Genomic DNA, 16,798 nt, shown 5'->3' with positions numbered 1-16,798 from the left:
AAGTTCATGATTCAAAAACTATCCGAAAATCATAATCAGCTTTCGATGAAACTAGTAAAGGCACTAAAGGAAAGGATCGCTGAGCGGAGACTATCAGACGTAAGTGGCACACTTAAGTACTTACATAATCCCACAAATTTTTACAGAGAAGGTTTAGGCGAATATCCTTTTGAAAACCCGATGAACGACCGCGTAAAAGAAATTATAATAAAATTAAACAGTCGCCAAACACAACATCAAGAGATTACAGAATTACAGAGTCCTGAGCCTGACAATACCGAAACTGAGCCTATTCCTGGTACCAGTACAGGTTCTACTACGATGCCATCGAATTATACAATAAAGGATCAGCTACAAGCTGAAATAAACCGAGCATTGTCCGCAGGTGCTTCCACAAGTTCTCAAGAAACAAGTGATTTAGATTTAAACACTAAAATAAACGTGGAAATGGCCTTATATGACAGTGGTGGCCAAAGATCAGATAGTCTCGAACGTGCGTACAATTCACTGCGTACAATACCACCGACAAGTGTTGAAGCGGAAAGAGTTTTTTCCGCAGCTGGTTATTTATGTAATCACTTAAGGTCTAAAATGAAGGAAGACTCTATAGATGCTTTGAGTTTTCTCAGATCACACTACCAGGCTCAAAAATAATGTGATAGTAAAATCTATATTTTATCGATGTAATCACTACCAAAAATGCAACTATGATCTCTGATTAAAAAATAATACTTAATTGATTACTTGTGTAATTTGTATTGTTATTAATGTTACTAAACCAATCGTTATTTTGTATATTTAGTTGATTATTTATTTAAACCATGTACCTATAAGTAAATATAATTATTTTTAGTGCCAGTTACTAGCTATTTACCCTACTTACATATTATGTGTGTTACCATTAATATAATATAACATTGAAATTTATTTAAATCTAGAAATAAATCTAGTTTTACACTCGTTTTTTAAAAGTTGATTTTTTGTTTAAACTCGTTACTTAATCTCATTTATTTTTAATTAAGTTAAGTTAAGACACTGAGATGCATACTTTTTTATATTATTTGACAGCGAAAAGAAAAAACTATAGGACAAATCTTATATGTAAATATTGATATATGATGTGATTTATGATATTATTAAAGAATATAACGATCTCAGATTATACAAGAATGTTAAAAAAACAAACATTGATTTACAATTGTTATACTTAAAGTTGATTAGTTTTATCTCTAAATTGTATGTGATTTATTAGTATGTAATTATATTGAGCTAAGTTTCCTAGTTTCCAATTTCCAATTATTAAAACATTTTCTCAGTGTTAATTTTTATTATGAAAATTACAAATTACGTGGTGCGATAATGACAATGACAATATTTTTCAGGTTGTTTGTTACTTGACTTGTTGATTTTATGCATTACACAGCTTTAAATACGCTAATTTTGTTTTATTTTATAAAATACCAAAATTATCCGAATTTATTCAAATATCCGAATATTCGGATAATAAATATTGAAGTATTCAATTATCCGAATATTAAAAAACTGGGCGGATATTGCAAACCCTACACGCGGCCGAGCCTCAAGGCCACGCCGGCGCCGCACGACACGCGTCCCACGGTGTGTGTGTGTGTGTGTGTGCACTCACATGTCTACAGGAAGTCAGCGCCCACGCCGAAGCTGATCCCCGGCTGCGTGACGTCGCCGGCGCGCGCCAGCAGGGGCGCGCAGTAGTTGAGCTCGAGGCGCGCCACGCGGCCGAGCCTCAAGGCCACGCCGGCGCCGCACGACACGCGTCCCACGGTGTGTGTGTGTGTGTGTGTGCACTCACATGTCTACAGGAAGTCAGCGCCCACGCCGAAGCTGATCCCCGGCTGCGTGACGTCGCCGGCGCGCGCCAGCAGGGGCGCGCAGTAGTTGAGCTCGAGGCGCGCCACGCGGCCGAGCCTCAAGGCCACGCCGGCGCCGCACGACACGCGTCCCACGGTGTGTGTGTGTGTGTGTGTGCACTCACATGTCTACAGGAAGTCAGCGCCCACGCCGAAGCTGATCCCCGGCTGCGTGACGTCGCCGGCGCGCGCCAGCAGGGGCGCGCAGTAGTTGAGCTCGAGGCGCGCCACGCGGCCGAGCCTCAAGGCCACGCCGGCGCCGCACGACACGCGCACGGCCGACAACGCGTCCCACGGTGATGCTCCGGACTCCTCTGTCAACAAAACACGACCAACTACTCATTTTTACCGAGCGGGCTACATTTTTTTATTAAATGGAAAAATTTATTGCTTCCGGAAAGACTCGAACTTGCAACCTTTCGAAGCAGCTTTAGGAACGACGACTCTAGGTGTTCTTGGCGTTCGACTGTGATACGGAAGCTTATCAGAAGCATGCGTTTTTTTACTTCTTGCCGCAATCGGTGCGTTTTTCCTTTGATGTAAAAAAACTGAAGATAAATCTTATTTTTAAATCCCATCAGCTTCTGCCTGCGTATAGATGCCGTCATTATGCGGGACGCCTGCGCCCCTGTCCCCCGACAGTTTTGGAGTCCATGCCTATCAATAATAAAAATCGGTACAGCTTTTCTAACGTTTCATGAAATGAAAGCGAGCGCTGCTACCGCCGGTGACCGCGTGTGGCAGCCTCCTGGCCTTTGCACCTTCTAAGGTGCGCGACGCGTAGGTATAAATCTGACGTCGAACGGAGAGTTCCGAGGGTCCGGTATCGGTTTCTTCGAGCATTGCGCATAAAGATTGAGGGGGACGGAATATATGTCTACTGACCTGGGGAAGCGAGACAGCCGCCGGTGACGAACACATGGGACCTGAAGAGTTCTCCGAGGCCGCTTCGCCCGGGACGGAAGGGCAGAGGGGTGTACAGATGCACGCCGCTGGCCCAGTACATCTAAACACAGTAAAGTTCTAGTAAAATATTACGAAAGAGATTCAACCATTACCACCATTACCAGGCCGAGGGAGATAAGCGAATTAGAAAGCAGAAAAAAATAAACACCAACCACCTACCTGTGGTGGTGGTTCCTCAACAAGACCAGTATCGTCTCTCTCTTTCTCTGTCTCTATGTGTCTCACTGTCTTTCAACCTATTTGTATCTTTTTATCTGTATCTTTTTCTGTCAAGTTTTCTCTGTCTGTCTGTATCTTTGTCTTTCTGCCACTTTATCTTACTGTCTTTCTGTCAGCCTTTTTATCCGTCACAGATGTTGCCTGTCCGCTATTTACCTGTCTGTCTGGTAATCCATATGTCTGCCTGATGTATTTCTGTGTATCTGTCTGCCTGTCTAAATATTTGTCTGTCTACTCACCCGGCCGCCTAAAGCATGAGCATCGGTGTGGGGTCCGGCTCCTCTGGACCTGAACCCTCGAAGAGTTGTGGGTCCTCCGAGGAAGAAGTGATCAGGTATCTCTGTCCCGAAGACATCATGGAGGACGCCTGCAGCGCCGGTCACTTGCAACACCTGGGTAACAATTTTGAATTAGATCTAGGAAGCCTGTTGTCGGCATCCCCAATGGTTGGCACCATCATCCTTATTGGCAGGCAACAGTGTTGATCTTTTTATAAAAATAGTTGCCCACGACTGGTTTTTTACAGTGCCAATCATTGGGCTGACATTATTAGACAACCCACCACTTTCTCGGCGAGGTCATGATTGGTTTGAGCTTTAAGTTCGCTCTTCAGATGCGCGACTCCGACTCCCAACTCGGCTACTTCACTCGAGAACTGAACCTAGGCCCCTCAGGTAAGAAAGATGGGCTCTCGGCAGTCCACTGACAATATGTAGGATTGACTGCCCATTGTCGGTACCCCACCAATGGTTGTTACTTCAACTTCAACATTTATTCAGCAAATAGGCCACAAGGGCACTTTTACACGTCAACATGAGATTTACATACAAACAAAAACAAGCACATCAATGTTGATATCTACCAATAGTTGACGGCCCTCCAATGGTTGACACCTCAATGGTTGACAGTTGACACTCACCAATGGTTGACAATCCACCAATAGCATAGAGAAATAATAAGTAATACAGTGCTCACCGGAACTCTATTTTCAACTCCTACGCTTTCTCTGGTTATAATATTAGCTGAAAATCGTTGAGCATTAGACTTTTTGTTTGCCGCGATATCTATTATCGAGTAGCAGTACTGAGAGTTCCGCTACTCGATGCTAGTAGGTGTAGCGGAAATAATAAGCATTTTGGTACCAAAACTGATGTATGGAGTGAGCACTCTATTACTTCTTATTTCTCTATGCCAGTAGTTAACACTTCACCGATAGTTGACACCCCACACATTTTAGAAAGATTATTAGACAAGTCACCACGTTCTCGGCGAGCTCATGGTTGGTCTGCGCCTTCAGCTCGCTCTTGAGGTGCGCGACGCCGCCGCCCAGCCCGGCCACCTCGCTCGAGAACTGGACCCAGGCCCCTCGCGTGGGGAAGATGGGCTCGTCGCGGTGGTCCACCGACACGATGTGGCGGATCACCGACTTCATTTGAGGACCTGCTTATAAACATAAGTCACTGACATATTTATATCAACAAAATCAAATTTATAGAACAAACACAACTGTTCTGGAACAGTTGGAAATAATTAGGTACAACAATAGGGGGATGATTCTTAACGAACAGTTGAATGTTGCGTCATCGCCGTTATTACGATTTTTTCCATCTCACTCACACTTGCACAGTAGGGCGACTGGTCAAGTAAGTAAGTAAGTAAGTAAATATTCTTTATTGCACCAGCAATTATACATTTTACATACATGTAAAACTACAAATGAATTTTAAAGGAAAATTGAACCAGGTAACAACAGGGCGGTCTTATCGCTAAAAAGCGATCTCTTCCAGACAACCTTTAGGTAGCAGGAAATAAAGAAGAAAGGAGAAGAATGAGAAGGAAAGTCAAGGTATAAATATGGCCGACCATTCTACACAGCTCATTCAGTTGTCGGGTGTCAGACCGTCAACATCTCCGGCATCATTTCCTGAGTTTTGTACTTTTGGTGGTGGGTTGTTATATTTATTTGCGTATTTATTTTTAGGGTGGGAACATTAATTGCATGTAAAAATACGCAAGTAAGTATAACGGGTTAGCGCTGATTGACTAACACGTTATTTTCTCGCGGATTAGCAAAGTAATATTTCTTGGTTTAATTGATACAGGCTTCATTGCGTCTCACCATTTTAATTTTAATAAATTGTAAAAAAAAATGGTATTTCATGTCACTTATCAAGATTTTAGCTTTCATTTCTATAGTTTTAACTACTCAAACTAAGTACTTAAATAAAACTTAAAAAAGTTTAGACACAATTAACCAAATGCGGAATTTGTGGGTAAAAGTAAGAATTAGCAAAAATGCGAGGACTGATCTGGAATAAAATCCTAGTTAAAGAGGTCATAGATTGATGTTATCGCAAATTCATAGGTAAATTCCTATAACATAAAAAAAAAGTTAAGTAAAAAAGGTATTCTTTGCAAATATAGTCTCATTGTCAGTAAAAGAGGCAAATACACTTTGCCTCAAATATAGAGGTAAATGTGACTCTAAAATCCAGAATACTAATCTCATTTATAGAGGTTTATTTTGTCTCACTAACAGAGGTAATTCAGTGCTTCTGCTAAAGTGTCGGGACCGCACCATGAGTCCCAGCTATGGAGGTTTCTCACTTATCCAGGTCCCACTTAACCAAGTTTCACTGTATATGTTAGCTTGTAAGGTATTTGTAATATGGGCCTTGTTGCCTGATTACACTTTAAATAAATAATTAAACTATAATAAGTTCATTATACAACACTTTAGGGTATTATAATGAGTTTATTATACAACACTTTAGGGCAGGGGTTCCCAAAGTGTGCGCCGCGGCGCCCTGGTGCGCCGTAGAAAGTAAAGAGGGGCGCCGTGAGTTCTTATCATTATCCGAAACCACAAATATTCGCGGGTACCTATTTGAGCGCTCGCATCGGTAAATAATATAGCGTCGTGTCACTCTTTTTCGACCGTGAATTTAAATTTACAAAGGGCGCCGTTGCAAAATACTAAACTTGTAACTGCGCCGCATGTTGAAAAAGATTGGGAACCCCTGCTTTAGGGTATTATAATGAGTTCATTATACAACACTTTAGGGTATTATAATGAGTTCATTATACAACAATTTAGGGTACTATAATGAGTTTGAGCAATATACAAAACAGAACAAATGACATCCACGAGCGTGCTCAATAAGCTTGGACTAGATTTTCATTGGACACGTATTTTTTCGTACGGTTACTCGTATAAATAATAAGTATAATAAGTATCATATACATATGCTCACCGCTGCTCTCCCTAATCTTGAAGCTGGTGGTTTTGCTGAGGACCGACGTGTCGCGGACCAAGCCCTCCCACTGGAGCTGGTGCTTCGTCTGTCACGGTATAAAATTAAACTTTACATAGTTTTGTAATTCTATTTTTCATGTATAACACAATTTAATGATCAATACCCTTCTATTTGTGTACGGATATATAACTTAAAATAATATTAACCTACCTAGTCCCAGATTGTATTCTGTACCTGATGTGTATGCATTTGTATACTTTTTGTCCTAAATTTCGCAGTGCATTAGTATACATACTGTAATGCTGTGTAATTTTGTTGTTAAAATAAAATCAAATAAAATAGTTGGCTGTTAGCGAAGGTGGCAATATAAAGTTTAGGTATTTATCAATGTTTATTTCCGGGGATATTTATCAATAAACGGTCTGTTTGTTTGTAAATAGTTATTTATGCAACAAGAGAGGAAGGTTAGTATTTCTTGCGAGGGACTCAAAAACACGAGATTTAAAATAACTTTGCTCTCGTGTGACTCATACAATTTTTCACCTCGGTAGTGAGAACATATTAAAGGTTAAAAAAAATCAACATCAAATAGTTTTTATTCCTGTATTCATGGCCTTCACTAAATTAAAAAGCTACTTTGTCTCACTCCCTGGAGTGAGGAAAGTCGTACTTTCGTCACTCCCTGGAGTGAAAGTCGCACTCTCGTGGAGTGACGAAAGTAGGCTTGTTCGAGCTGCTAAGGTGAAAAGGGTTTTTTACCTTATTGGGACTAAAAGGATCATTCATATTTTAAAGGTTAGATTTTAAAACCCACTTTCAATTCTATACCTGTTAACTTTCATAAAATATTCAATAAAGGAGTGATGGGGCTTGAAGTATTTTAGATTGGAATGTATAGTATAGATAAGTGACCCACTGGTACCCATTCGGTTGCAAGCGCAAAAAAGGTCAACAAATAACCAGATGGGAAGATGACATCCAGTTTACTCTAGGACCCCGCTGGACCAGAGTTGCTTTAGACAGACAGCACTGGAAAGAGTTGGAAGAGGCCTATGCCGGCAGGCACACCACACTAAGAGACATTTTATAATAAGACAACTTAATATTTGTATTTACAAGTGATTCATATGTGGATTAAAGGCTTATTTAATTTAATAGTATAGATTTTCAGATATGGTTAAGGGCCAACAATGATTTCAACTCTGATCTCGCAAAAATCCCGTATCCCGTCATCACGTCATCATAATTAACTCACCGAGGGAGAAGTGTTGAAGGCTACCCCGAGCAACAAGCCGCGGTCGAGCAGTCTGTACCCCGACCACGGGTACTCAGAATTTTGCTGGTACACCTAGAACAAACCATAACCTTGAATAATGTTCTTCATCCTGTTGATGCATGTAGTAATATGTATTAGGTCGGCTTTTGTATTTCATATAAGTAGTAGGAAGTATTTTTAACCTTATTTGGCAAAGCCGCGGTATCCTAGACAATACTCCGACAATGCTAGATGATGATGATTTACCTGCACTGACAGCAGTGGGGTCCTCTTGTGTGGGTAAGGTTTAGTCGTATTTATGTTAAAGTCAGAAGAGCCGCCGTATCCTAGAGAATACTCTTGGATCTTATGTTATCTTATATTTACCTGCGGTGACAGCAGTGGCATTTTGGGCTTATGCGGGTAAGGTTTGGTCGCAGTGATACTGAAGTCAGAAGAGCCGCGGTATCCTAAAGAGTACTCTTGGATCTTATGTTATCTTATCTTTACCTGCGCTGACAGCAGTGGTGTCTTGGGCTTGTGCGGGTAAGGTTTGGTCGCAGTGATACTGAAGTCAGAAGAGCCGCGGTATCCTAAAGAGTACTCTTGGATCTTATGTTATCTTATATTTACCTGCGGTGACAGTAGTGGCATTTTGGGCTTATGCGGGTAAGGTTTGGTCGCAGTGATACTGAAGTCAGAAGAGCCGCGGTATCCTAAAGAGTACTCTTGGATCTTATGTTATCTTATCTTTACCTGCGCTGACAGCAGTGGTGTCTTGGGCTTGTGCGGGTAAGGTTTGGTCGCGGTGATACTGAAGTTGGAAGAGCCGCGGTATCCTAGAGAGTACTCTTGGATCTTAAGTTATCTTATCTTTACCTGCGCTGACAGCAATGGCGTCTTGGGTTTGTGCGGGTAAGGTTTGGTCGCGGTGATACTGAAATTGGAAGAGCTCCGGTATCCTAGAGAGTACTCGGATTGTATGCGCTCGCCGCGGCCGAGCACGTTCGGCATCTTTACTCCTGCAATATAAATTAATTTGGTTAATTAATTAGATAGTTAATTAACGAAACCTTTACGTATATTTTTTACTTAAAAAAAGATTTTTGACAAAAATTAACTTTTGATACAAGCTTTTATCGCTGACTGTACTTTTATTTCAACAGGTAACTAATAACTCATGACAATTCTAACAAACCCGAACACAACTAGATTGCGTTTTTTTATAATGTAACACAGTCCATCATTAGATCGACTGTACCATAATATTGCATTGTCACGCAACTTTCATATGCATGTAACGTTTCTGCTAAATCGGTAATCGGGATGGAGACAGAAGGTAGCCATAGGAACTTTGTGATAAAACAACGCAACCTAATTGTGTTTGGGGTTTTAATTGCTTCGATGAGTTGAGTATTAGTTGCCTGTGGTAGGAAAAGTCAGCGATAAAAGCTTGTACCAAAACTGTAATTTTTGCCAGAAACTTATTGAGCTCTAATCAGACTTGTATAGTTAGTTAGTTAGTTATAACGGGACAGACGGACCCAGCACGAGGTTGCCCTCGTTCTCGGACACGGTAGTGTTGACGCCGCCCACGACGCGGGACAGCTCCTTCACCTGGAACGTCACCTGAAACAAGAATCATATTACTATACTCCACTCTGAAGTGGCCAATTTTGGTTTGAAGTTAAAAATATACTCTGGTTTAACGTAGTCAAATTTTGGTTTGACGTTAAAATATACTCTGGTCTAACGTGGCCAATTTTCGTTTGACGTTAAAATATACTCTGGTCCAACGTGGCCAATTTTGGTTTGACATTAAAATATACTCTGGTCTGACGTGGCCAATTTTGGTTTGACGTTAAAATATACTCTGGTCTAACGTGGCCAGTTTTCGTTTGACGTTAAAATATACTCTGGTCCAACGTGGCCAATTTTGGTTTGACATTAAAATATACTCTGGTCTGACGTGGCCAATTTTGGTTTGACGTTAAAATATACTCTGGTCTAACGTGGCCAGTTTTCGTTTGACGTTAAAATATACTCTGGTCTGACGTGGCCAATTTTGGTTTGACGTTAAAATATACTCTGGTCTAACGTGGCCAATTTTGGTTTGACGTTAAAATATACTTCGGTCTGACGTGACCAATTTTGGTTTGACGTTAAAATATACTCTGGTCTAACGTGGGCAATTTTGGTTTGACGTTAAAATATACTCTGGTCTAACGTGGCCAATTTTGGTTTGACGTTAAAATATACTCTGGTATAACGTGGCCAATTTTGGTTTGACGTTAAAATATACTCTGGTCTGACGTGGCCAATTTTGGTTTAACGTTAAAATATACTCTGGTCTAACGTGGCCAATTTTGGTTTGACGTTAAAATATACTTCGGTCTGACGTGACCAATTTTGGTTTGACGTTAAAATATACTCTGGTCTAACGTGGCCAATTTTGGTTTGACGTTAAAATATACTTCGGTCTGACGTGACCAATTTTGGTTTGACGTTAAAATATACTCTGGTCTAACGTGGCCAATTTTGGTTTGACGTTAAAATATACTCTGGTCTAACGTGGCCAATTTTGGTTTGACGTTAAAATATACTCTGGTATAACGTGGCCAATTTTGGTTTGACGTTAAAATATACTCTGGTCTGACGTGGCCAATTTTGGTTTGACGTTAAAATATACTCTGGCTGTGAATTTGACATGAAATGTTTTTGTTGTGATTTGAGTCACCTCGAGTCCCTCGGCGTGGCGCCGGGCCCGGACGACACGTCGATGAGCACGGCGATGTCGCGGAAGCACCCCATGGCGTCCAGAGCGCGACGCACCTGAATGATATTGAAATGTCAAAGACTGCTCGTACTGTGCAGGATTCGGTGGTTTTCCAGGGTCCATTCAATGAAAACGTTTATTTAAAATTGTAGAAAATTCGTTTATAACGAAATAGTATTTTATACAATCGTGATATAATAGAGCTTTTCAGCCGAATACCGTGTTTAGGTAACGAAGCTTGCTGAGTTGTACCTTATGTGCTCGCAGTATGACGTCCTCGAAATCCGTGGCATGGAACAAGTCGTCCACAGCTCCCCGGATCACGTCATCCTTGGTCCGGCTCAGACCGTCTACATGGACCCGGTCAACTCGTGCCTATAAAAAAATAATCTAAAGAATATGCCTGTAAAGTAAAGCCGGACAAGTGCGAGTTGGAGTCGCCCACCGATGGTACCGTCATAATTTACTTAATTTTTTAATTTTCAGATTTTTCCCAATACTGTAAGACAATATTACTTGCCAAATTTCATAGTTCTAGCTCAACGGCAAGTACCCTATTGATTCCCTTGAGTGTCGAAACGAAATATACGTTGTTTGCGGCATAAACACCTGTATCTATTTTTGACGTTAACTTAGAAGTTTAATTTTTTCTCAGCTTTAAGGGCCTGTAGACCTGAGGATATGGTTTTAATTTCAACTCGATACATCCACGCGTATCCGAGATAAAGGGTCTTTATCACGAATAAATGCAATGATTTCTGATTTCTGATTTTTTGAGAGACAAAGTGATCCTATAAGGGTTCCTTTTTTTTGAGGTATGGAACCCTAAAAATTAAAGAATTAATTAATTTCCTCATTCCCATTTATAATATGTTGTCTGTGGTGACTCTTACCCGCACACCGCCGAGCTTGATGCTGGGCCGCTGGATGATGGGCTCCTCCATCTCAATAGGCTCCTCAACTCCGAAATCAAACAGGTTGCTGCCCAGGACCTCATTGTCACCCTGCCCGTGCTCCGCCTGTAACAGATATTTAGTTAACCAGACTAGTGTTGGTTAAAACTCTAGTTGGTTTTTCAGACTTTTATAACTTGGTGCCACCCACCATACAAAAATAGCTAAGGAAGTTTGAGTCTAGTTGTATTTTTAATTAGATCTATTTTCATTTGTTCAAATATTTTATGAGCCAATGAAATGCTACTTTGTTTGTTTTTAATGAAGGTAGTCATTCCATCAAACTGGGAGTGTACATCCTAGTGTACGGTCATGTCTCAAAATATTTATACACCTTAATATATGGGCAATAAGATTGTGTATTCATATTTTTGGGACTTTTTCATATCGATATTTTCAGACGTAACAGTACATTGGGCACGAGGTTAATTAGGTTGAAACTCAAGTTCTTGAAGTTGAAGTTCAACTAATTAAGAGTCCCAAATCCTTTGTAGAGACTTGCGTTCTTTTCAGATAACTCTCATTTGTGTACGAAAAGAATTCAAAATATAAGATTCATGGGTTAGGTATACTATATGATACTACTTATTTGTTGGTGTATATAAACATGATATTTATCATACTCATTGGTGCCAACCAAAATGTTCATAAGTTGGTTTCAATCAAACAATCACTTTATTTACATAACATACTTAAATGCATACAAATACAATTATAATCTGGCAGTAATAGTAGTAATATTGGCAGTAGTGATTTGACAGATGCATGCCTCATGAGGAGGCACACACACTTCTGACATGCAAACTTTAAGACTTATCCAGAAGAGATGTACTGATGTTTTATTTAGTCAACTGTGTATGTAGCACTCTTATTTGCCAGAAAGAGTTATATATCTGTAAACAACATATAATTTCAGCATCATATATATAAATAACTACACTGACTATGGGTTAGTCAATAACTGATAAGGACAATACGTCGAGAGCACACGATTCTCATTTGAAAATGTACTTTTAACTAACAATAACGGTTACTTGTATTGTTTTAGCAAATAAAACATGTTTTAGAACACAATTTGTAATTTTATTTCTGAATAACCTCGCAATTATCGTATGTATCGACTTATACGAAAATACGCTACCTTTGCGTGTACTGTTCCCATGATGGAGTTTTTGAATGATTTATTACTTATGAACGATTAAACTGGCCGTGTATTTATTTTTGCAACATAGAATTTTTATTTTGAATTACATAAATATTGCGGACTTGACACAGCATCGGCGGAGACACATGGCAATACTGATCGCTGTCAAACTGAAAGTTTAAAAAGGCCTCCTGAAAAATAAATTAGACAACCAGTAATAATGATCAAGTACATTTTTCAAATTCAAGGAGTTTTGTTTTGTGTTAACCAACACTTATTCAAAGCAAACTCTTAGCAAAATAAATAACGATTAACAAAAATTAAAAATAATCAGCTGATTTATTTTTGAAACTGGTAACATAACAACGATAACATTCCATTACACAGAAACCTACCAGGCGTATTCTAATATATTAAAAATAAAAATGGAATCATGAGGTTTTTATTTATTCATAATTACCATGATAATTTAAGTAATGAGATAAAAATAAAGACAATCTACATATGTTTATGCCTGTGCTGTAATTCTACTTCTAGAAACAGGAATTCCAAAATATAAAATTGTTGGTGAAAACTGAAACGCAACTGTCATGAACTACATCTACGTCCGTGTTCTAATTAGCTCCAAAAAAGAACCTTATGTTAAAATAGTTAAGCTAGAACTTACTTGGCAAATTTAAATATTTTCATATTTGCTTGTACCAAGCTATTACACTTCACATAGCACATGTTCACAGTAAAAGTTTGAAGGTTTATTTGTGAAATTATGAACGAAAAGGCAATATTCAAGCTGTGTAAAGACGAGGGATGCTGCGACGCATGTGCCCTGCGGTACTTGGGGCTGCATCACCCGCGAGTATACGAAAACGTGAAAGAGTCTGCAGAGAAGGTATCGGCGTTCATCCTTTTTATAATTTTTACTGTATTTACTGTTCCGATTATGGTTTTTTGTATGTATGTCTCAAGTTTAGCTAATTTTTCAAGGTCTTAGTCAAAATCTAATCCAATATCCTAATAATCTTAACTGACTTTAAACAACCGCTTGCATCCATAAAGAAGCTCGGGTCAGCTTATGACAACCTAATCCCAAGAATTAACACAGGCACAGATTTTCACAAAACGACTGGTCTGGTCAGGTTAACCAAAATGGGAACTAGTCCTAATAAGAATTGTTTGGTTTCCTCACTATGTTTTTTGTTCACCAAAACTCTTTAAAAAACAGATTCGACAAACATTTTATAAATGGACAAAGTGCAGGACATTGATGTACACGCATCAGCTATAAGCTGCCAGTGCATTCATAAATAAATAAATAAAAGTTTTCCACAAGCTCAAAATATTACCGAACATTCTCCTCTCGTGTGAAAGTCAACACAGACATTGGCGAATTCACCCTGTGCAAATTGGCAGGGAGTAAAAGCCAGAAGAAGAAAAAGAAAAAAAAAGTTTCATTAGTAAATTAAAGAATACAGACCAATTATTACATTGGGTGGTCAGATTTCATCTGTTTTTTGACATGACCTAATTTTCATCTTGTTAATTTGACGATGTTCCAAAATTTGGGGATCCATTTAGGGACAGGAGTCTCTTCACACACATACAATCTTTACAAGTCCCGTCTTTCTTTAAACAAATCTAAGCTAAAAAAAGTTTCACTCTTTGAAACATTATTATTTTTATTTTTATGTAATTATAGGCGAGCAGCTATTTAGCTGTTGAGCCTATGTCACACAGTGTCCTGTATTATACAGTTCATTAGTCCCTCAGTAAGCTCACCATAAGTGAACTTCTGCATCTCAATCCACATTATAACCATACATATTCCAGTATCAAGATGAACAAGACCAAACTCCCACTGAAGACAAGGTCACAGACAACAACGGGACCAACGGTGAGGCTGACGGTGCAGATTCAGAGCCTGAAGCTAAGCGGCAGCGAGGTGCAGTGTGTGTGAGCTGTCTCGGGCTGCTGCAGCAGGGCACATGGGATGACAGCTGCCGCATGGCCAAGGAGATGCTGGATAAAAAAGAGTCTGTTATTTTTCATAGTAAACTAAGTAGTAAAACTCAACCTTGAATTAAATTAGTTATGGGACAATCTATTTATTTTAATAGTCTATACCTTACAAAAGTTGTTTCTAAAGAGGTTTTGATAGGTTGATGAAGTGAATGCTTTTTGAAAATAATCGCTTCAAAAGTAGAAAGTAATATGTCCCCTCCCTCTAACTTTTTAACCAGGCCTATAAAAAATTATGAAAAAAAAAACAAGAGGATAAAGCTTAATAGTTTAATAAATACTTTCCACGAAAAGTATTTTGGACATGATCAGTTGACTCATTAATGAGATTAAAGAAAAAACTGTGTTTATTGAAAGAACGTAAGTGCCCAGAAGAATCTTTTTTGCTGGTATGGCAAGGGTATGGCTTGGCTTATAATATATGAAGGTATGGAACCCTGGCGTGGCCTGACATTAACACGTGGCTGGTTTTTATTTATAACTATTAATTCGCAGGTACGACTGCACGACGTTCGCCTGCGCGCTGTCGGCGCCCATCGCCACCATCGTACGGGAGAAGTACATGCAGCTTGCCATCAAAGACAAGTTCCCAGAGTATGACACAGGTGAGCAAGTGTGTGTTGCCCTATAGTACCCCATTGGTACAGGAGGCCATCGTGAGGCATCGCCACCCGCGCCGGTCCTGTGCCTCGCTCCGCGCCCCTCCGACTCCTCAGCCCGACTGCCCGCAGCTCGTCGCCCGCTCCCGTGCGGCCTCCACGTGAACGCGACCCTGGCCGTGTTGTCCTCTGATCTTCCGGTGAGCGATTTCTTGATTGACCGGTGAACAAGTATCTTTGTTTATTAAGCGGGTCTACACAGAGCGAGCATACACGCGAGGCAATTTCCTCGCGCACAAAAATGCCAAGGCACGTCTACACTGGCCGTTTTGCGCGCGAGGACATTGCCTCGCGCGTATGTCCGCTCTTTGTGGACCCGCCTATTTGTGTACTAGTTTCTGCCCGCAACTATGTCTGATATGATGATTGATAAAACTACCCTATGTCCTTTCTCGGTCCTCAAATTATCTCCATGCCAATTTTCATCTAAATTGGTTCAGCGGTTTAAGCGTAAAGACGTAACAGACAGACAGACAAAAAGACATACTTTCGGTTTTACAATATCAGCCTCATCATCATAATCCAAGGAAGACGAAATCGCGGGTAGAATTTGGCTGGTGCACACAGCACAAACCGCCTCGCGAGGAAATTGCCGCGCGAAGCAGCTCGGTCGGTGTAGACGTACCTCGCCCGAGGTAATGCGGCCGAGGCACGTTTACACCGTCCGAGCTGCATCGCGCGGCAATTTCCTCGCGAGGCGACTCGTTTTGTGTGGACCCGCCTATTTAATTACTATTGATTTATTCTTATTTTACTTTATTTAAAAACTTCGCTTTATGTTCAGATCGTGTGACGTCACTGAAGGAAGCCTGGAAATGGTCCTTCGGCACCCGCCTGGCGAGCCATTTAGGCCTGGCTTTGGACTCGGGGGCCGTGTGTCCGCTGTTACTTACCTTGCACTACGAATATCCTGACGATGTCCAGGTAAATATACTTGACTTCACTTTATATTGTGTGACGTCACTGAAGCATAGAGATTAGAGAAATAAGTAAGCATAGAACTTGACGACCGGTCTGGCCTAGTGGGTAGTGACCCTGCCTATGAAGCCGATGGTCCTGGGTTCGAATTCCAGTAAGGGCATTTATTTGTGTGATGAGCACAGATATTTGTTCCTGACTCATGGATGTTTTCTATGTATAGTATCCATACATCACTTTTCTTACCAAAATGCTTAATATTTTCGTAGTCGACATCTAGCTTCAGGTAGCGGATTTATCAGTATTCAGTACTGCTACTTGACAATAGATGTCGCGACGAACGAAAAGTGTAATGCTCAACAATTTTCAGCTAGTTATAATCGGATTAACCAGAACTCTATGTTCAACTCCTTCTGCTTGACTTGAATCTTAAATAAAAAAATAACAATTCATACTATTTTTAAATTATTTGCCAGGAACTAGAAGTCCTTAAAAGCATATCGCCCTCCTCCTTCGCCCCGCACAAGCGGCCCGCCGTCGATGTGACACGTCGCGGTGCGGAGCAAGTGTTAGAAAAAGCGACGTTGCCGCAGCTGCGGCTGCGGGCGCCGGCCGCCGCGGCTCGTGCGGTCGCCTGCGCGGCCGCGAGGGCGCCGCTCTATATCGGGGGACGGTAAGATATCATCATCATCGTTTACATCGCACAAGTGGTGCGCCGTCGATGTGACGTCTCGGCGGGCGAGTCCGAC

General features: G+C 40.6%; 2 protein-coding genes across 2 annotated transcripts in view; one reads left to right on the top strand and one right to left on the bottom strand.

Annotated features, from left to right (window-relative positions):
• Positions 1 to 1,621: 1,621 nt before the first annotated feature.
• LOC133533005 (sorting and assembly machinery component 50 homolog A) lies at positions 1,622 to 12,805 on the bottom strand. The gene is given in 13 exon segments (XM_061871912.1): positions 1,622 to 2,200; positions 2,772 to 2,892; positions 3,311 to 3,463; positions 4,330 to 4,511; positions 6,326 to 6,413; positions 7,584 to 7,676; positions 8,463 to 8,605; positions 9,128 to 9,212; positions 10,321 to 10,331; positions 10,334 to 10,415; positions 10,612 to 10,734; positions 11,253 to 11,378; positions 12,454 to 12,805. Coding segments are annotated over 13 exon segments (1,413 nt in total). The 5' UTR covers positions 12,475 to 12,805; the 3' UTR covers positions 1,622 to 2,015.
• A 265-nt stretch (positions 12,806 to 13,070) lies between these two features.
• Positions 13,071 to 16,798, top strand: part of LOC133532918 (tRNA pseudouridine synthase Pus10) — a 28,779-nt gene continuing 25,051 nt past the window's right edge. The window contains exons 1-5 of the mRNA XM_061871779.1: positions 13,071 to 13,345; positions 14,284 to 14,486; positions 14,968 to 15,077; positions 15,916 to 16,055; positions 16,526 to 16,722. Of these exons, the coding sequence (XP_061727763.1) occupies positions 13,223 to 13,345; positions 14,284 to 14,486; positions 14,968 to 15,077; positions 15,916 to 16,055; positions 16,526 to 16,722 (773 nt within the window). The 5' untranslated portion in view covers positions 13,071 to 13,222. The remainder of the gene's footprint in view (positions 13,346 to 14,283; positions 14,487 to 14,967; positions 15,078 to 15,915; positions 16,056 to 16,525; positions 16,723 to 16,798) is intronic.

Source organism: Cydia pomonella, chromosome 28 (genome assembly GCF_033807575.1).
Source record: "Cydia pomonella isolate Wapato2018A chromosome 28, ilCydPomo1, whole genome shotgun sequence".
In the NCBI taxonomy this organism is placed as follows: Eukaryota; Metazoa; Arthropoda; class Insecta; order Lepidoptera; family Tortricidae; genus Cydia; species Cydia pomonella.
This window is presented reverse-complemented; position numbering and strand designations above follow the sequence as displayed.